Source organism: Elephas maximus, chromosome 10 (genome assembly GCF_024166365.1).
Source record: "Elephas maximus indicus isolate mEleMax1 chromosome 10, mEleMax1 primary haplotype, whole genome shotgun sequence".
In the NCBI taxonomy this organism is placed as follows: domain Eukaryota; kingdom Metazoa; phylum Chordata; class Mammalia; order Proboscidea; family Elephantidae; genus Elephas; species Elephas maximus.
Window position 1 is genome coordinate 35399328 of NC_064828.1, and position 21514 is coordinate 35420841.

The 21514-nt window shown below is 45.5% G+C and overlaps 1 protein-coding gene and 1 long non-coding RNA gene across 2 annotated transcripts; one reads left to right on the top strand and one right to left on the bottom strand.

Annotated features, from left to right (window-relative positions):
* Positions 1–2879: 2879 nt before the first annotated feature.
* LOC126083817 (uncharacterized) lies at positions 2880–16901 on the bottom strand. Its single transcript, XR_007518877.1, has 3 exons — positions 15686–16901; positions 6651–14975; positions 2880–5918 (listed from the first exon to the last, which is right to left on the bottom strand). It is a non-coding gene; the product is annotated as an uncharacterized LOC126083817 (long non-coding RNA).
* On the top strand, positions 6235–20774 carry LOC126083815 (dehydrogenase/reductase SDR family member 4-like). Its single transcript, XM_049897794.1, has 8 exons — positions 6235–6500; positions 8058–8235; positions 14812–14913; positions 16897–16967; positions 17068–17119; positions 17410–17544; positions 17984–18039; positions 20061–20774. The coding sequence occupies exons 1-8, from the start codon at positions 6367–6369 to the stop codon at positions 20173–20175; spliced, it is 843 nt and encodes a 280-aa protein (XP_049753751.1). The 5' UTR covers positions 6235–6366; the 3' UTR covers positions 20176–20774.
* The last annotated feature ends 740 nt before the right edge of the window (positions 20775–21514 follow it).

The window sequence follows — 21514 nt, forward strand, 5'->3', positions numbered from 1 at the left end:
CAGAACTCAAGCTGGACTATTGCACTGGCCTTGGAACTGCCGAAGCCCACTCTGTGATTTTCTCCTAAAGCCTCTCGTCACGTTGTTCTGGGTGACAGACGCTGTATTGACAGGTATTCTTGTTTCAGAGCATCCCGACTCTCTGATTCAATGAGAAGGGCCGATCCTCTGAGGGAATGTCCCCTGAGCGTTGACAGTGGAGACCTGCAGTATAAAGATTTTGAAGAAAGGAGACCGTGTCATTGAGTCCTCTGCGAAGTAGGTGCCTGGCTGGAGTTAGAAATCTGAAAGGTTTTTGGGGAAGTAACAGCAATAAAGGAGCTTCTGGGTGGTGCGGATGGTTAACAGTGCTCAGCAACTAACTGGGAGGTTGGAAGTTTCAGCCCACCCAAAGGCACCTCGAAACAAAGTCCTGGTGGCCTACTACTAAAAAATTAGCCATTGAAAATCCTGTGGAGCACAGTTCTATTCTGACACACATGGGATCTCCATCCAGGAGTCAGAATTGACTCATGGCACCTGGTAACACCTGTGAAAGGAAAAGGGTGAAACAGGGTTGAGGAGGAGCTATTAAACCGTGATGCTGGGCTGACAACAGCAGGCCAACGGGAAACTATGCTCATTAGAGGAGTGCCTCATTAGGCGGAAATGCGGGCGAGGTCCTTGTACCACCGTCCTGCCCAGTCACGGAGAAGAGCATGACCTTGATTCAAAAGCAGAAGCAGACCTGAAGGAGTTAACAGCTGGAGGCTGACAGCCAATCACGCTCCCAGAAACTAGAGAGATCTGTGCTGTGATCTGTGTCTCCATGTCTGCCACAGGGACTGTCTCTAAGGGCAGAAAAGGGAGAAACCACAGTTTAGGAAAACTGGGCTAGGAATTTGGTTGTACCTATAAGGACCCAATGGAAAGTCATATTCGTCATCCTATTTGGGAGATTTGTCTTCCTATCTTGTAACACTCTATCCCCAAAATCTTCAGTGAATTTATTGGGCCCAGTAGTTTCGTAAAAAATAAAGGCAAGGGCCATTGCGGAAGTGTGGCCTTCCCCATCTCATCGCTGCCCCCAAGCCTGCAACTCAGCATCCACAGGGAAGCCATGCAAGGGCTGTAATCCCTGGAGCTCACAGAAGTGACCAGGAGCAGAGGGCACTGAGGCCCAAGAGAAAGCCAATTGCAACTTGAAAACAGACTTGGGAACTGCCCTAGACAATCTCCCCAACCTCACCCCATCCCAAATATAGCAGAAGAAGGCAATCCCGGGCGTGATGAGGGAAAAGAGAGGCCAGGGCCTGTCTTATAAGAACATTTTGCCTGCTGCTATACAGAGCTCCTGAAAAGAACCCAGATGATGTGAAGACCAGATGAATGATTTCTGAACAGTGCTCACAGCCAGCTGCCTAAATCCAAAGCAATCAGAGGAAAAAAAATGAAAATCTCACCAAAAATTGAATAAGCTATACAATAGAGTTATGAACCTCTAAATAGAGCAATAGCTCACAGAATTAATAATCCATTGCATTTAAATAGGCAGAGACACTAACAGCCTCTGGCTCCTACAGACCCATTCACTGCTTTTTTAAGTTAGTTGCCAACACTTCAAAATCAAACCTTTCATATTAAAATCCAGATTTCTATCTTCTGTTTAAAAATCCTAAAACCTGACAATGCTGGGCCAGCCTTCTCCTTGACAAACATGGGGGAATCGAGGACACCTTGGGTCTGCATCCTGCAGTTCATAGGGACCCACTGAATTCCTACCGGCTCCCAGCCACAGAGGCCCAGGGTGTGTTGCCATTTGTCACTGAGCTTAAGCCATCACCCAGAGTTCAAATCATTCTACGTACTACGCTTAAGAGGGTCAAACAGCAGGTAAATTCATTTTAGAAAAATAAATCCATCAAAAAATGCTTAAATCTTTTTAAAGGTAATTCAACCATAGCCATCAATTTGTATCTGTACCAAACCAAATGTATCTGTACCAAACACAGGAAAATATAAATCCAAGGTAATTCACTGTAGCATTGTTTGAAATAACAACACTGGAAGCTACTTAAATGTCCATCAGTAGGAAACTGGCTAAATAAATTATGGAATATCAACACAATGGAATACTGCCCTGGTGGCGCAGTAGTTAAAAGCTCACTGCTAACCAAAAGGTCACTAGTTCAAATCCACCAGCCGCTCCTTGGAAACTCTATGGGGCAGTTCTAACCTGTCCTATAGAGTTGCTATGAGTCAGAATCGACTCAATTGCAACGTGTTTTGGTTTTTATTTAAAAAGGAGAGAGAATAAAGTGGATCTGTTATGTGCTACTCTGTACATTCTCCAAGAATGTATTTTAAGGAAGAAAGGCAGGAGGAGGGAAGGAACAGATGAAGGACGAAATGAAGGAACGAAGGAAGGAAAAGAAGAGAAATTTGAAGAACAGTATGTATAATGTGAGTCCATTCATGTAAAAAAAAAGTTTTTTTAAGGGAAAAATGCGTGTAAATGCAAAGGAAACATCTGTAAGGTCGCACAAGAACCCATTAATGGGGCTATGTGGGGAGCAAGTAGAAGCACTGGACAAAATTACTTTTTACTTTTCACTTTATAACTTTCTGTCCCTTTTTTAAATCATAAGCATGTGTTATTTTTATAAATGATAGATAGTTTAATGATTGGTGCTTTAAGTAAAATTCCCATTCAGAGAAAAGTAATTTCCATGAAAACTGTCATTCCCCAACAGTGCTGGAGAAATGAAATGGAGCTATACAATACAATCCTGACAGCAGGTCAGGGTGTCATGACTCATTTTAATTTCACATATGGGAACAAAAATGCCTTCCTTACCAGATAAGACATATTCAATAAAGCTTACAAAAAGCACCCAATGATTATCAGCACTTAGTAAGTACATGCTCAATAAATTAGTTACTGTCATCATTTTATTACCAGCTTCTCTGTTTGGCAGTTGCCTCACCCCACACCAGCCCTCTCTCTCACATTGCCTGACTTGTGTCTATGGCATATGAGTCAATGATCAAACTGGGATGGTTTTTGCAAATGGCAAGACTTAAACTCCATCCCAGGTGACTCCCCTTCTGAACTGCAGTCAGCCCTTAAGAAGATGAGAATGTAGTCCTCGATCCTCGAGGCATTTCCTCTCAAGATAGGCAGATGGTGCCACTTCAGTACAAGAATGCTCCCATTACCTACTGAAGTTCCCATCTCAAAGAGACACTCCTACATACATACGTATTTCCCCCTATGATTCCCTACCCCCTTCTCCAAGGAACAGCTTGTTGGGGAGTAGGAGCAAAAGACTCACACTTCCTGCGTCCCTCTACTCTTTTCTGCTCTCCCAAAAGAAATGGTGCCAGAGGCCAAATATCGACTCTACCCATACAATGGAGTCACTGGGCAATATAATTAATGCACTCAGATGTTAACTGAAAGGTTGGAGGTTCCAGTCCACCCAAAAGTGCCTTGGAAGAAAGGAGCAGAGTTCTGACACACATAAGACCACCATGAGTCAGAATCCATGTGACAGTACCTGACTAACTGGTTACGCATGATTATGGGTTAAATTGTGTCTCCCATAAACATGTGTTGTAAATCCTAACCTCCGTGCCTGTGGTTATCATCTCATTTGGGAAAGGGTTGTCTTTGTTATGTTACTGAGGGAGGGTAAGTGTAGGGTGTGTCTTGAGTCAATCTCTTTTGAGATAGAAGGAGATTAAACAAGAAAGCTAGCAAGCAGAGGGGATGACTGATGCCAATCCACATGAAGACCACCCAGGAGCAGAAGCTCAAAGAGACAAGGACTTTCCTCCAGAGCCAATAAAGAAAGAAAGCCTTCCCCTACAGCCAGCATCCTGAATTTGGACATCTAGCCTCCTAAATTGTGAGAAAATAAACTTCTGTTTATTAAAGCCACCCACTCGTATTTCTATTATAGCAGCACTAGATCACTAAGACACCAGTACGCCAAGGAGCCATGTGATATTCTCCAAGCTTCCAGGCAAAAATCTGCATTTCCAAGAAACTTTTGGTCTTTGGATTATGGTCTCCCTAGCCCTCATCTCAATCTCTGTGGAGAAGCGGAGAGAGATCCAATATGCCCTGAAGGTCTGCCTTTTGAGTCAAGCCTTGAAAAACCCTGTTACAGTCCTCCTTGCACACTCTCCCCCTCTCCACAAACAGGTGGAAAGCACTGGGAAGGGTTCCCACAGTGCATTAGCTATGAACAGTGAAGGAGGAAGAGGAGTGTAATGCTATCCAGCCTATGGTGTCAATAATTCATGAGGCTCAGACTGAGGGGCACCAGAGAGTCCGTTTTCCCCGGACACTGGGAAATTTAGGCTTAAGCTCTCTTATCTCATCAGGACGTGCTGAGTACCAAGGATGAAACAGGGGCCATGGTTGCACCTTCTTGGTTGAGGAATACAGTATAAATCCAGGGCATGTCTGTTAGATAACTTGCTATCCACAATCTCCCTTTTGAATGCTGAAATCCTTCTTTAGCTGCTCAGCTGACCTACACATATACTAAATGAATCTTTAGCAAGTATGAATTCTATTAAACAGTGATCCCCAGAACTAGATTTCATGGACCAGAATTCTCTTCCCTCAAATTGTAAGGACTAACACAGGATTGCCAAACTTGTGATTTTTCACCAACTAAGAACACATTTCTAAACCTATCCATCTACTTTCATCATCTTTTCTTAAAGAAAAGACTAACCCACACGCGCACACACACACGCAAAATGTATCAAGAGCGTATCTCAGAATAAAAAAATTTTTTAATCCTTTAAATTAAATGGTGGGGTTTTTTTTTTAGCTTTGTGAAACTCATGATATTGTCTTGATTCTTTTCATTTTGCCTCGAGCTAGTGAAATTTTGCCATGAACCAGCACTGCTTCTCAGTCAGGCATCTGGAGGCCACTGGGTTAAACCAAAGGAGCCCTGTTGGCACAGTGGTTAAGTGTTCAGCTGCTAATGGAAGGTCGGCAATTCAAATCTCAGCCACTCTTCGGGAGAAAGATGTGGCAGTCTGCTTCTGTAAAGATTACAGCCTTGGAAACCCCATGGGGCAATTCTACTGTGTTCTACTGGGTCACTATGAGTCAGAACCTACTCTACAAAAATGGGTTTGGTTTTGGTTGGTTAAACCAATTCAGACGCTGACACTTGGGTCTATTGAGGCCTTTCTGTAGTGTACCATAAGCCATCCAGACGTATTAATTCTCCCAGAAACCTAGGAGGGAGATCATTTCAGCCCTCTTGGTAGAAATAAAGGCTGAAGTCTTGGACACAGAATTTATAGCTGGCAAAGACTTTATTCATCATCTACTCCAGCATCCTCAGTTTACAGATGAAGAGCCTGGCCTGTAGCAGCAATAATAATTACTATAAGGTGGCAAAAATTACTGTGTGTTTGGTAGTTTACAGTTTATGAAGTGATTTTACATTCAAAAAATATTTATTGAACTAGGACAGAGGCCAAGGCCTGGGGACACAGTGATTGCAGTGAGCCTGAGTGCTCCTGGGTTCTCTGTATTCCACCACTGGCTGGGGATCTCTAGACTTCTTGCAACCACCTTCCTTCCTGTAAAATGGGGGAAGTATTCTTCTTGGGGTGGAGAGTATAAAGAGCTCCTGTCCAGCACAGACAGCTTCCTGAGGCAGGTTCTAGAGAAACTGAAGGGCTAGAGTCAGAATTTTTATCCCTGGCTGCTGGTTACCATGGAGACCACAGTCAGCTCTCCAGGGCCTTGGAGGATGGAGGAGACCTAGAGTCAGAGGAAGAGCGGTGCCTTTTCCACCCTCACCTGGGATCCTCACGTGGTGGAATCTGTGGAGACGATTCCATGGGCGATCTCTGAACATGTGCCCTCCTGTGGGTTATCACACACAGGCCCAGAATTTCTTAGAGAAGAAAGTTCGTCTTAAGTTTCTGGAAAGTAAAACCGACCAACTCAAAGCCCCTCTTCTGCCTCCCACCCCCACCCCAAAAGGACGCAGCCAAGCAAATGTAGAAGCAGATCTGGAGGGCGGGGAGGTCTATCTACCGAGTCTCCAGGAGTGCAGGCCCTACCGTAACTCGGCCTGTGAGGAGCACATTCCTACACCTGGCCAGGGAAGGCCAAGTCGGCGGAGGGAAGAGGGCTGCCGGGCGTACCGGCAATGCGCCTTCAGGGGGCGCCCGCGGCCACAGCAGGCTCCCTGCGCCAAGGGCCACCTTAGAGCGGGACAAAGTGATCAGCCAGGGGCGGTGGGGAGCCAAGAAGGCGGCCCGCCCTACGCCCTGCCCCTCGCCCTGCTCCGCAGTCACTTCCCCTATTGTGCGCACAATCATGCGCGGTTAGTCGGCGCCATGCAGACGGCGGGGCTGTTTGGGGGCTTCTGTGCCCGAGCGTGGAGGGTGTCGCTGCGACTGGCCAGCTCCGGGATGGCTCCCCAGCAACCGCTCACGAATAAGGTGGCCCTGGTAACGGCCTCCACCGATGGGTGAGTGACTGGGCCGGAGTCTCTCAGGCCCCTGCTGCCCGGAAACTGGGACTAAGTCCTTGCCCCCTTGCCTCCCGGTGGCCTCTGCCCTTAATCTCTCACACGCAAGGACAGAAGAAAGGAACCCGTACTGGCCCTGAGGCCCCTCACCCAAGCCAATCCCCTGGCCCTAGGCGTCTCCACTGTCTGTCCATGTGTCCTTGCTGCCTCTGGCACGACTCTTACTCCATGCTGCCCCTTCAGTTCGTTCCTCTAGCACTCTGGGCTGCCCCAGCCCACCGGCCCCACCTAGAGTCAGGAAGACCAGAAACCAGAAATCCAAGAGAGCCCAGATTTCAAAAATCCTGTTTCACTGCCTCCATTAACTATGAAAATGTTTCAGGCACCCCCATATGACTCCCCTACAAGTCTCCCAGACAACCCCTTCTTACCCAGAGGCAGCACAGGATCCATGGTCCAGATTTTCATTTAGATCCGTACATTTTTGCCTCCCCTGCCCAGCCTTTTTCTCATCCCCTACACTTGATTCTCATTCCCACATGACTTTGCTAGATGTCCAAAACAAAAACCAAACCTACTGCCTTGATTCCAACTCATAGCTACACCATAGGGTTTCCAAGGCCTTAAATCTCTAGGAAAGCCAACTGCCACATCTTTTTCCCCCAGAGCTGCTGGACTGCCGACCTTTTAGCAGTCCAGCGCTTTAACCACTGTGCCACGAGGGCTCCTTCGTGCTAGATGCCAGCTCTTTGAAAATCTGAAATACAAGTGTATGAAAAATGCTAATGGCTGGCCATTGTAAATGTGTTTAACCTTTATTCCCAGGGAAATATTTACTTTTTTTTTTTTTTTAAACCAGAGACCTGCTGTTGCATGTGCACCCAAAAATGTAACTAAGGATACAATTTTGAGAATGATGGAGACTAGTAAGGGAGATATTTGGGAACAGAAGCTCTTTTGTATAAGACTCTCAAATCACAGAACTGGCTGCTGCTATATACCCTCAGCTCATTTCTCTCTCCTCAGTCTGTACAGAGTATGGGGCCTGTTACCCTTGGTGAAGCCTGTAGAAACCAAAAAAAAAAAAAAAAACTCATTGCCATCAAGTTGATTCCAAAGTATGGCTACTCCATGGGCTACAGAGTAGAACTCCATATGGTTTCCTTAGTTGTAATCTTTACAGAAGCAGATTGCCAGGGCTTTCTTCTTCAATGCTACTGGGTGGGTTCGAATAGCTGACCTTTAGGTTAATAGTCCAGCTCAAAATGTTGGCACCATGAGACCTGAGGCCTGTGGGAGATGATGTCAATTCCTGGGAACCTAGGCTGAGGGCCAAGACCATAATAAAAATAAGTAAAGAAGTGCCGAAAATGGGCTAAGTATGTCCTCTGCGTGGTAATGGCTAGATAATGGTAATGCCAATAACCCAAGTAAACAGAGACGCATGGAGGTCACACAGAGAGTGAGCTAGAATTCGGACTCGGGGCACTCTGACTCCAGAGCCTCAACCTTGTCACCTGTAGTGTCCTTGACAGTTGTTGCCCCTCTCCGCCCCAGGATTGGTTTTGCCATCACCCGGCGTCTGGCCCAGGAGGGCGCCCACGTGGTCATCAGCAGCCGGAAGCAGCAGAATGTGGACCGGGCAGTGGCGGAGCTGCAGAGGGAAGGGCTGAGTGTGTCGGGCACCGTGTGCCACGTGGGGAAGGCCGAGGACCGCGAGCGGCTGGTGGCCACAGTAAGCGTCAGGGATATGGGCACAGAGCCAGGAGGTGACAGAGGGAAGCCAGTCTAAGCCTCCTTCCCTGCTTTTCTCTAAAATATTGGTGTCATCCAACCCAGCACTGTTAACTAAAAAGTAACAGTGGATTCTGCATCTCCACACAGGTCTGCCAGCACATTTTAATAGTGTGCTTTTTTGTTATGTCCATATCCTGAAGTCTCAGAATCGTCCTATTCCAGAGAATCAAAACCATTCTAATGCTTCAGCCCCATATCATCCCTTAGGGCACACACAAAAACAGGTGGCCTTCCCCTCCAGTAGTTTCCAGTCAAATTGGGCAGATGAGAAGAGTAAATGCAATTGCAAAATAGATGTTCCTACCCATGAACTAATAAACAATTCCCAATTCTCCATATTACAAAGTAAAGTCCCCAGGAACCTACAGGAGGCACCCCATTATGTTTCAGCCAGGGACTATTTCTCTGTACACTGGTTCATTACGTGGAGTAACTTCCCATGGTCCCACAGCCAGTAAAGAAAGAGATGTGATTGAGCCTACACCTACGCCCTTCCTTTTTCAGCTGCCTGCAGACTACCAGGCATTTCCTTATTAGCGTAGGGTCTGGTCTTAGGTGCCCACTTGGACCTTAGTCTCAATTGGTGCTTGACACCAGCCTTCATTTGCACAAGAAAACATGAACTTCTAGCAAAGGAGGCCCTTTTCCCTCCAGTCTCAGGGCACACACTTTATTCCCCACATTGGAAGTGGGAATCCACCCAAGAATGGGAAATATGAGATTGTACTAACAGACTGAAAGGTTGGCAGAAATAATTTGGGTAATCTTCTTAAAAGAGGAAGACCTTACACAACAGTTTAGAGCAAGCAGAGACTGGTGTGGTAGATGGTATAAGGTTATTCCATTTTTAAGGAACTGTTTAAAAAATACTCAAATGTGCATTGGAAAGGACCAGGTGCGAATCCAAGAAAAGCACCTTGGGTAGCATAGACTGCCAGATACAGCCTGAGATTGAGACCTTGATCCCCAGGGTGAGGGAGCCATTTGGGAGGTGGGGCCAATTAGGGACTAGCCAATGAAATGCATGTGGCAACTTAGTATCAAAACCCTGGTGGGAATAAACAGCCTCTGGTGGGGCCCCACCAGGTCCACTTAAGCTTTCCTGCAGCCCTGGACCAGAGAGGGGACTTGAGTTAGATCTTGAGGAGTGGGTGGTATTGGAGGGGGGATAGGGTTCCAGATGACCCTGCCAAATGAGCAGACAGCCAAGGAGGGAATGAAGGAAAGAGGGAGCAGTGTCAGTCCTCAGTAGAGAGCACAGGCTCAGGAGTGCTGGTGGGAAATGGCTGGGTCAGAAGGATAAGGGAAAGGGGCCTCCAGAGCCTCCCAGAAGAGTTTACGCCTTCTTGTAGGAAATAATGAAGACATGTGAGATTTTGAACAAGATGAAAGTGATTATTAAGGAAGAATAATTTGGCACTGGTAGGAAGGATGGAGTCCGTGGGTGGTATAAACAGTTAACATACTCAGCTGCTAACCGAAAGATTGGAGGTTTGAGTCCACCCAGAAACACCTCACAAGAAAGACCTAGTGATCTCGTTCCCAAAAATCAGCCACTGAAAACCCTATGGAGCACAGTTCTACTCTAACATACATGGGGCCTCCATGAGTCAGAATTGGCTCGATGGCAGCTGGTTAACTGGTAGGAAGGGCATATTGGAGTAGAGGAGACTAAGCCAAGGATGTTTGAAGCTGATGCTATAGTACAGGACTAGAGCAGTGGTGGTGGGACCAGAACTCATGTGCCTCAAAGTAGGAATCAACCAAGATTTCTCTAATCTGTTATCAAGAAATAGGAAATAGAAAGAATGATTCCAAAATGACTCTCATATAGTTTATATGACCAGTGTCAGGATGGAGACTGAGAGGATGCTTGTCATCAGTTTGAGATGTGTTCTGCCTATTGCTGGCAGAACACCCCTCTATTGAACACCCCTCTGTACAACTATGATAAGGAAAGCTGCTGCCTTAAGGGTGGTTACTACCTGGTGGCGTCCTAATCTCTACCACAAAGCTTCTCAAGGGCGTGGTAAGCAGAAACCAGATCAGCCATTTCACAGCTTGATGATGAAACCAAAGCCAAACCCACTGCCATAGACTAGATGATGACTCATGGCAGCCCCATGTGTTACAGAGTAGAACTGCCCCGTATGGTTTTCTTGGCTGTCATTTTTACAGAAGCAAGTCACTAGACCTTTCTTTCTTCCACGGTACCACCTGGTGAGTTCAAACCACCAACCTTTAGGTTAGTAGTTGAGCAGTTAGTCATTTGTACCACCCGTGATACTTCTCTAAAAAAACTACAACTATCAAAACAGGGTTGTATTCTTTCACCGTACTTATTCAATCTGTATGCTGAGCAAATAATCCAAGAAGCTGGACTCTAGAAAGAAGAACGGGGCATCAGGATTGTTAATCCATTAACAACCTGTATTATGCAGATGACACAATCTTACTTGCTGAAAGTGAAGTGGACTTGAAGCACTTACTGATGAAAATCAAAGACCACAGCCTTCAGTATGGATTATGCCTCAACATAAAAAAAAAAAAAAAAAAATCTTCACAACTGGACCAGTAAGCAACATCATGAAAAACGGAGAAAAGATTGAAGTCAAGGATTTCATTTTACTTGGATCCACAATCAACACCCATGGAAGCAGCAGTCAAGAAATCGAACAACACATTGCATTGAGCCAATCCTCTGTAAAAGACCTTGTTAAAGTGTTAGAAAGCAAAGATGTCACTCTAAGGACTAAGGCACTTCTGACCCAAGCCATGGTGTTTTCCATCACCTCATATGCATGCAAAAGCTGGACAATGAATAAGGAAGACAGAAGAAGAATTGATGCCTTTGAGTTATGGTGTTGGCAAAGAATGTTGAATATACCGTGGACTTCCAAAAGAACGAACAGGTCTGTCTTGGACGAAGTACAGTCAGAATGCTCCTTAGAAGCAAGGATGGTGAGACTGCGTCTCACATACTTTGGACATGTTATCGGGAGGACATCATGCTTGGTAAACTAGAAGGTCAGTGAAAAAGAGGGAGACCCTCAACAAGATGGACTGAGACAGTGGCTGCCAACAATGGAATCAACCATAACAACGATCATGTGGATGGTGCAGGACCGGGTAGTGTTTCATTCTCTTGTACATAGGGTCGCTGTGAATCAGAACCGACTCCACAGCATCTAGCAAGAACAACATCAAAACAACTCCTAATTACTGTAGTAAAGTGATCACACAACTTAGAGCAAGACTCAGAAGACACCTGGAGGTAACAGGTGCCTTTCTCATTAATCGTCTATGGTTCCCTGTCTCCATTCCGTCAAAACCCAGCCTTCTCCCCCTCTCCATGCCGATAGGCGTAGAAGGGGCAGGGGACAGGATGCACAGAAGTGTAAACCTCTCTAGATGATTCTGGTGCAGTCCACCTCCAAACACACACACATAGAGCACAGCACACCCCACTTCCTAGCATCATCTACATCTTTCCTAGTCAAAAGTCCCTAGGCAAGGCTTACACAGAGCCAAGGCAGGTGACTGGAGCTTGGTCCCAGGACACTAAAATCTAGACAGGGCAAAAAAGGGCTACCTTTGATTTTAAAAGATTATATGATTTTAAATGTTGTTTAAATTTACATGTTGGTGGTTCAGGCATTCCTTCGGCAGTGTGGAAACAACTGAGCTTAGCACCTAGTTAGCAAGAATAATTAGTTAAAATGGGAAGCTAGCAGATGGTGCACGTTGTTAATAACACCCCTCTGTGTGCCAGATCGGGAAGTACAAAGTTGATTGAGGGCCCATTTAGTGCTACTTGCCCAAGGCATCAAAATTGCCAGTTCTGGGCAAATGCAAAGTCTGGTTTCAGGGTGGCTTTGTAGTGAAAACTCTTGTTGGCAAAGTCTGTTTGGCCATTACTCCGGCAAGCACTTGCTATCACCACCCATTTACAACTTACTAAGGAGGTGAAAAAAAAAAAAAAAATTTTTTTTTTTTTTTAAGGAGGTGAGATATTCCTTTTCTTCGCTTTCCCAGTTTAAATCTCATTTCTGCCTTGCATCTTCTATACTTTCAGGCCAAAAGAAAAAGGGAATGAGGAAATGACATCGTAACTGAGTGTGGGAGTGCTTTAAACCCAGGCTGGTGTCTTCCCCATCCTGGTTCACCGGGGCAGCCAGCTTCCCAGTGACTCCAACTCCCCTACAGAGGGCTCCTATGGATTACCAATGCCAGGACAGTTCTCCTGTTGTACAGCCTACTTTCTGTCACAAACAGCACACACCCTTTTCCCACAACGTCATTTTGAAACTTTGTTAAACCAAAACATGGCACAGTTCTAAACAAAGGGGTACAGTTTGCTGTGATGGAAAAAGCTCGGAACTAGAAAGTAGGCATTTGAGGCCCTCACCTCAGTTCTGCCCCACTAACTAGCTTTGTCCCCTGAGTAAATCACTTCCCTTTCCCAACAACCAAATGAGCAGGACTCCTGCTCCTAGCTGGCCCTTACGAGCTATGTGACTTTGAGACATTAACTTCCTTGTACCTCAGTTTCATTGCCTACAGTGTGAGAACATTGGGCTAGATGATCTGAAAGGCCTCTCCCATGGTAACTTCCTATGAATCTATTTAAACTGATTTCTCCATTAAGGTAAGTGTGGACAGGTTGATTTTGATGTAATGTCAACTTATTCAAGAAGAATTGGACAGTAAACACTTGGAGAAACAAGGCCGAGACTCAGTGTGAAAAGAGGGAGGGGGGATTAAAAATACATTTTCAGCTAGAAGACATTAACAGAGTGGAATAAGTCAATCACAGAAGGACAACTATTGTATGACCTCACTTATATAAAAAGACAAGAAAAAACAAATGTATAGAGAATGAAGTTTATTAGTGGTTACTAGGGGCGGGAAGGAAAGGGAATGGACCGGTAACAGTGATAGAAATATCACAATGGTTAAGGGTAGGGTTGCACAGCCGATTATTTTAATTGCTCTCATCAATTGTACACCTGTAAAAAGCTGAATTGGCAAAAGTTTTGTGTGATATATTTACAACAGTGAAAAAAAAAAAAGAGTAGCTGCTGAGACTGCCGATGTACTACAAAAAATCTCATGGAATTTGGTTTCTTGGTTTGGAGGTTTAGGGTCATGGTTTCCTGGGACATTCCAGTTAACTGGCCTGATAACATGTTCAGTGCTTCTGTTCTACCTCCTAGTTCATTGTATAGTGCCTGGGGGCTTAAAAGCTTGCAAGTGGCCATCCAAGGCACAACATTTGGTCTGTATTAGTCTGAAGTAACAAAGGAGGAAGGACCCGGCAGGAATAGAAGGAGGATATGGAACATGTGACTAATTGCCTCCATGAACAACTGCCTCCTTTGCCATGAGACCAGAAGAACTGCCTGGTGCCCGGCTACCATTACTGAACGTTTTGATCAAAGATTCTATCGAAGAATCCTGATCGAAAGGGGGAAACGCAGAACAGAATTCCAAATTCTTATGGACTCCAGACTTTCTGGAGCCATGGAGAATGCAGAAACCCTGAAATTACTTGCCTGAGATAGCCTTTAAAACTTAAACCAAAAATATCCCCTAAAGTCATCTTAAAACCGAACAGTAATTTAGCTTAACTAGCAAAAAAAAGTGTCTGCCTTGGTCATTAAGCTCTTTAAGAATTATCTATATGGGATCAAATTGACAACAACAACTTGAAAGATTAGATGGGAACCTTAGGGGGCAGTGAATTTATGCTAATGGGGAGGAACAACTCAGAAAAGGAGAGTGAGAATGGTTGCACAACTCAAAGAATGTAATCTATGTCACTAAACTGTACATGTAGAAACTTGAATTACTATATGTTTTGCTGTGTATATACTCAACAGCAACAAAATAGATAAAACTAAAAAAAAGAAAACCTTGTGGGGCACAACAAAGAAAAGACATTTTAAATAAGCAATTGTATAGAGATCAAAGTTTATTAGTGGTTACCAGGGGCAGGCAGGAGGCAGGGAAAGAGGAAGACACAACCCTTCGGGCACACTGAGTTTCTGTTAAGCGTGAAGGAAAAGTTCAGGAACAGTTAATGGTGTTGGGTGAATGACAGGATGAACATATTTGATGTCACTGAACTGTACATGTGAAGATTGTGGAAATGGCGAATGTCCTGTTACCTATGTATTTACCACAATTTTTTAAAATAGAAAAAAAAAATACTTTGAAGTGAGACTTGAAGTCGTGAGAATGAAGGAGCTTTCCAAAGGAAAGTATAAAGAGCAAAGGGTCAGAAAAAGCCTTAGAAGAAGTGAGGGTAGAAAAAAAAAAAAAAAAGACTGCAAAAGAAACAAGACAACTTTAAATGTTAAGCAGCAGAGTTTAGGGTAGCTTTGGGGAGAAAATTTTTCAAGAAGAGATGTATGTCATTTTGACAGCTGTCCCTAAGAAGGAATTCTTAACATTGGTAAGTGGCTCTCTCTGACTTACCTGCCTCTCTGATTGAGGGTTTACTCCTCTCCAGGCTGTGAGGCTTCATGGGGGTGTTGACATCCTGGTCGCCAATGCTGCTGTCAGCCCTTTCTTTGGAAACCTAATGGATGTCACTGAGGAGATATGGGACAAGGTGAGAGGGGATTAAAGCAGCAGGGGACGGCCTCAGAAAGCATGCAACGCCAACTCAGTCTGCTTTTAAAATGTGTTTGTCAAGTACAATGTCAATGTGAGGAATCATCACTATTTGTTACACACCTGGAGCACACCTGGAAGAGGGCAATGGGGGGTGGTCCTACCCCTGCCCTTCCTTCCCTTGTATCTCTGCTCCTCCCCATTTGGTCTTTTTCCATTTGCTGCTTGCTAGCTTTCTTTTACTTCCCTCCCCTTCCTCCCAACGTGCTTGTCCACGCTGCTCTTCCTGGTTTATTTCCAGCAGATACATGGCAGCTAATATGCCAATAACTAATAGTCTTGGACACACCTACCATCCCCGTTTCAGCTGCCAAAAAAGAATGATTTTTCATTAGTTGGGAAACTTTAATAGCTGCTAACTGAGTGAAATACCAGTAAGTTACCACTTTATATAACTTTTTACCTTTGAAAAAGACCTGTACTTTTTTCTTCTTAACTGCAGTGTCAAAAAAAGTCTGAGACCCAGATCTCTAAATTTAAGTGCTAGGATATTGGTTTTATTTGAACATGTATAATCTACATTATATTTATAATATACTTCACATGCCTACATTCTTTAATTATAAAGCCTTAATTAAAATATTTGTCTTTTTTTAGTAAGGTTAATATTCCCACATGATTTGGGAATGTTACATTTTTTATGACCGCCCATGGATTTGCATTTATTCCGATGTCGTCAATAATTTCCCAACACTGAAGTTTAAGGATACTAGAATATTATAGTTTCTCAGTGTTTCACAGGCATAAACACCAGAGTGCCAAAATGGTCTTCAGTGAGCCACTTCTTGATTCTGGTATCCTTTAAAGCAGAGAACCATCTTTCATGAACAGCCTGGATAGAGACCATATGAAAATTAGTTTTAAACCAAGTAATTTTTCTTTGTAGTGTTTTAAAATATCACAGAATAGCAAATCTAAATGCAATGGTTGATTTATGATTGAACTCGGGATTTAAAAAGAAAGACATTTTGGGAAATGTTATTACATAAAATTATTATTATCAATGTTAAATGTCTTGGGTATGATAGTGGATTGTGGTTGTGTAAGAGAATGCCTTTTTTCTTAGGACATATATGCTAACGAATAGGGATAGAACATTACAAGATCTTACCTTCACTGGTTCAGAAAAAAGTATAAATAGACAGATAGATAGGGCAAATAAGCAAAATGTGAGCAACTGGTGAATCTAGGTGAAGGGTATCTGGATAGTCATTGTACTTCTATTTCAACTTTTTCTGTAAAACTGAAGTTTTTCTAAATAAGAAGTTGCCATAGGGAGAGTGAGAATATCCTAGCAGTGTCTAGAACAACGTAAACAAGTGTCATACATTTGCTTCAAATTATGGACGTGAGGATTTTTATTATAGCATATGGCCCAGCTTCCCCCAAAATGTCTCCTCGTGATCCCACTTTCTAGTAAATGCCCAGCCAGGCCATCTGTCCTGGAGGGCAAAGAACATCTCAAGGCCTGTTCTCAGAGGCCAGAGAAGTGCTGGAATGGCCCCAGGTGCCCAAGGTCAGACCCATTTCTCTGAGATATGCAGCCTACTTTAGGAAAGGTCCAGAGGCAGACCCAGATTCAGCCTCTCCCTAGTTGAAAGAAACACAGAAAACCCAGCTCAAAACCTAGACAGCACTAAGAGGTTAAGTCCATTCTGGGCTAAATCATACTTGGCTGGTTAAGAAACCAGATAAACCAGGCCCCTTTCTTTCTCACCCAAGCCTTATGTGTCATTACCAAGCTGAATAAGCTGGTAAAAGGCACTTCTCCGTGAGCCTAGGTTTCTTCACTTGTGAGGTCCGGATGGATCACCCCTGAGATCTAACAAACAGATCCTAAGAACACTACTGTAACTCCTCATCACCCTGCCTCTTCCAACTCATTTTTCTCATATGCTGCCTCCGCTTCTCTCGGTTTCAGATTCTGGACATTAATGTGAAGGCCACAGCGCTGATGACAAAGGCAGTGGTGCCAGAGATGGAGAAACGAGGGTACAAAGAATAAGAGGGAGCCTGGGTACAGTGGAACCCCACACGGGGCTGAGGGCGTTGGTCTACACTGGGAAAAGTATCAGCTTTCTTCTTTTTCCAGAGGTGGCTCAGTAGTGATTGTGGCCTCCGTAGCAGCCTACAACCCGCTCCCTGTAAGAACCCCTTTCTCTGCTACCATCATCCCTTCCTCCATCCCACACCTTCCCACCTCTCCAGTCACCCTAAGAAGTTTGTGACCCCTTTTGGAGTCACACCACCAAGTTCTTCCCCACAAAAATAGGTCCTTTGCATGCACAAACCTACCCTAGGGAACATTTAATCACCAGACAGTTAATTATGACCCTCCCTTATAGGAGATGTCCTGTTGATTGCTGCCCTTTATGTCTAATGATAAGAACTGGAAACTAAGGGAAGAGACTAACCCATTCTCTCCTTTCTTCAGGGCCTGGGTCCTTACAATGTTAGTAAAACAGCCTTGGTGGGCCTCACCAAGAACCTGGCCACAGAGCTGGCTGCAAGGAACATTAGGGTGAACTGCCTGGCACCTGGAGTCATCAAGACCAAATTCAGCCATGTGGTGAGGAAAGGGTGATCCCTGAAGGGTATCCATCTACCTGGATCTGCCTGGCTTCTGAGCTCCCAACCACTTTTATCCCACCTCCCTAGGATTTTCCATCTCCCCTCCACATGCCAGCCACCATCCTCAGACCAGACCCCCATACACATCCACACACTCCTTTCTTGAGGTATAAATGGAGACTGAGGAATTCAGGCTCTTATCTCCTTAAGTGGTGAGAACTGGGGAGACTTTACTCTTCAGAGACCCAGCAAAATGCTTTACTGAGAAGACTGAAACAGAAAAGGGTGATGGGAGAGACTGGGACCTAAGTGAAAGAAGGAGTCTCCTCATTCTTACTCTTAGTGTAAGAATAGGCAGTCTCTTTCCGCCTCCGTCTCTCAGTTTCCTCATCTTTCACATAAAAAGATGTCACGTAACTTCTCCCTTCTTCCTGCAGTTGTGGATGGACAAGGCAAAAGAAGAAAGCATAAAAGAAAGCCTGTGTATAAAAAGGTAAGGCTTGTCACAGGGGAGGGTTCGGAGGGATAAAGGTAGAAGGGTTTCGTCCCTGACATAGCCCACAGCTCGCTGCCCCTCAGTCCCACAGATGCAGGCATGCTCTCCCCTGCCACAAACACACAGGCTTTACAAGTTCATTAACACTGTGTCATTGCAGTGGAGTGTGTAAGGAGTCAGCTTCCATTGCAAAAACCAAACACAGAGCTCTGGGAGAGGCCCTGACTCCTTTCTCCACCTGGGTGTTTGTCTCCACCTCTGGGCATTGGTAGCCACCAGGGACACAGCTCCTAGACCAAAAGCAAAACCACACTTTTTTAGTTCCTCTTGAATAAAAACAGTCATACTTCCAAAGCTCAGGTTCCTGATTCTACAATCTAAATAAAAAGAACTCCCTTTGCCTAAGAAAACTACCGTCTTCCCCAGTGGGCTGGCCAAACTGTACAGGATCCTTCATCTGGCTCCCTTTCCTCTAAGCTCGCCTCTTCCATTTAGCTTCTGGGCATTCACTTGTTCCACTCTCATCTCCATCTTGTCCCGTTCAAGGACAAATGCCAACAATGCCTAACTTTTTACAGATCACCAGACATCCCAAACCCATTGCCATCGAGTCAATTCCAACTCATAATGACCCTATAGGACAGAGGAGAACTGCATAGAGCTTCTAAGGGGCGCATGGTGGATTTGAACTGCCGACCATTTGGTTAGCAGCCATAGCACTTAACCACTACACCACCAGGGTTTCCAAAGTAAGGAGCTAAGGCTCCAGTGAGACTCTAACTCATGACCCATGGTTTACAAGACCAGTGCTCTAACCCCTGAACTACGGAGCCTTCACTAGACTCCCTCAGTTCCCGCTAAAGCCATTCTAATGTCAGGCATGAGCTACAGCACTAGCTCACGACTCATTCCTAACTCAGGGTATGGCCATCCTTGAGTCCCAGTGAATGATTTAGCCCCATGCTTTTCAATCCTGGGTGCACATTAGAATCACCCAGGCCACTTTTCGAAACAAAGATGCTCAAGCCCCTCTCCCAGGGATTCTTTGTAATCGGTCCAAGGTAGGACCTGGGCATCTTTTTTGTTGTTGCTGTTAAGCTTCCCAGATAACTGTAGTGTGCAGCTAGGATAGGGAAGCACTGCTAGGTTTGAGTTCCTTGCTCTAGCTACCTCTAGAGCATTCTATAGCAGTTAGGTTAAAAGTATTCCCTAAACTGCAATCACTCTTACAAACAATGAGAGTTAGTACATTCTCACAAAATGAACCTGACTTTAAAGGACAAAAGTAAATTCCTGAAAAAGTTCCTGTAAATTGAACCTGTACAAATGGAATCATTTTTTAAACACGCCATTTACGGTCGCACAGACCACCTGACACTTGAGCAGTATGCACACATGTAAAACAAATTCTTTTGATATGAAATAACTGTTCCCTGTTTTACCTTTTATAACTTTGAGTTTTTGTGTACTGTGTTCTCTAAAAAACAGCATCTCTATAGTATTTGAATATAATGCATAATGGTTTTTGCAGAGTACAGTATTTATGCTGACACTAAATTATAACAGCTTATGCTCATGGTAGAAACCCTGGTGGCATAGTGGTTAAGAGCTACAGCTGCTAACCAATAGGTCGGCAGTTGGAATCCACCAGGCGCTCCTTGGAAACTCTATGTGGCAGTTCTTCTCGGTCCTAGGGTCACTATGAGTAGAAATCAACTTGACGGCAATGGGTTTGGTTTTTGGTTTACCCTCATGGTAATCCTATGTGATGGACGAGAAGCCTGTCCACTGGTCCTGAAAAATCATCTAGTAATTCTCATTGTTGTCCATTGTGGTAAGTATATTGGGTGTATGGGTAACAGAACCTACAGGTGACAATATATAGGTATACAGGTAACAAAACATTTGCCATTTCTACAACTGATAATTCTTGATTAAGGAAATGTCATTCCCTGTGGGCTGGGGTCCGAGGGCCTGAGCTGTCTGATTTTTACTCCTTTGTTTCCTCTATTTCCCAGGATAGGCAAACCAGAGGAGTGTGCAGGCATTGTGTCTTTTCTGTGCTCTGAAGATGCCAGCTACATCACTGGAGAGACAATAGTGGTGGCTGGAGGGGCCCTCTCCCGCCTCTGAGGACCTGGAGAGAACCCACCAGGGCAGAGGCTAGGCTCCAACTCCTGGGCTCTGTTCCAGCATCCATGGACCAGCCTTTCCCACCTCTGCCTGTTATACTTCTCACCTTATACTCCCCCCTCCCCAGAATCAATTTGCCAGATGAAAAGAGACAATCTTTCCTGCAGTCAAGGTGTGGTCTTACTAGGACCCCAGCTGTTGGTGTGTTACACTGGATAAAGGCTCCCCCTGAGACCACAGAGAAACCCTGGTGGTGTAGTGCTTAAGTGCTATGGCTGCTAACCAAAGGGTTGACAGTTTGAATCTGCCAGGCGTTCCTTGGAAACTATGGGACAGGTCTACAATGTCCTATAGGGTCGCTATGAGTTGGAATCCACTCGACTGCACTGGGTTTGGTTTTTGGTTTGAGACCACAGAGCAGGCCTGCTGAGAAGGCCGAATCTGTTTTGGCAAAAACCAACTAGTATTTTTTTTTCTGGGCATCTGGGGAATTCAATTGTAGATGAGAGAGAAGAAACCTGGAGTGGAAGGAGCAGAGTGGGAAATTAACAACTTCCAAATGAGATGCAAATAAAATGCAGATGATTGTGTTGCTTTGAGTCAACGTATTCCTTTTTCTGTGTGGGGTGGTTAGGTATGGTAGCTGGGCAAAGAACAGAAGTCTGGGCAGGCTGAATCTCTGGATCCCCCTAACTCTCCTCCCTGCCTCCAACACGAGTGTGACGCTGAGGGGTGGAGGTGTCTGCAGAGCTGCCAGCTGGGAGGAGGTGGCACGGGAACTCCCAGGTGCCACTCTCAACCTCTCTCCCCCCATGAATGGTGCCAGGGACGCCGCAGGGATCCGGGAGGCTGGGCAAGCGGGAAAGGAAGGACGAACTCCCTAGATCTGGCCAGGTCCTCTCCCGGAATAGCCCTAGGCCCCGAGCTCCTTCCAGGGTCAGCGAGGACGAGCTGGACGTTTCCTAAGTAGGCAGAGGAAAGGGAGCGACACTGGAAGAATAACCCGGGGAAGGGTACTCAGGCCCACAAACAAAAGAAACGAGCTCTGCCCACAGTGTCTGAGAAGCAGGTGACACGAAAACGGGACGCGGACCCCGCTCGGAGATGGCCGGGGCGCCAGGCGACGCGCACTGGGCGTCCACGCGGGAGCCGGCGGGAGGGGTGGGCGCGAGCGCGCGCGGGGTCTCTCGCGGCCCGGCGGCGCGGCGCGCATGCTCTGTCGGGCACCTGGCCGGGCGGGGCGGGAGCCCCGGCGCTCCGAGCCTGGGGGAGGAGCGCTCGCGCAGCGGTCCCTGACGCTAGCGGGCTCGGCCGCTGCTGCAGCGCTCCGCGCCCGGGC

What these genes read in the sequence shown, in the direction of transcription:
- LOC126083815 (XM_049897794.1), top strand. Translation starts at nt 6,367, where the DNA reads ATGCAGACGGCGGGGCTGTTTGGGGGCTTCTGTGCCCGAGCGTGGAGG. An exon ending in GCGAGCGGCTGGTGGCCACA is followed by an intron (nt 8,236 to 14,811) that starts GTAAGCGTCAGG and finishes ACTCCTCTCCAG; the next exon opens with GCTGTGAGGCTTCATGGGGG. An exon ending in CAGCCTACAACCCGCTCCCT is followed by an intron (nt 17,120 to 17,409) that starts GTAAGAACCCCT and finishes TCCTTTCTTCAG; the next exon opens with GGCCTGGGTCCTTACAATGT.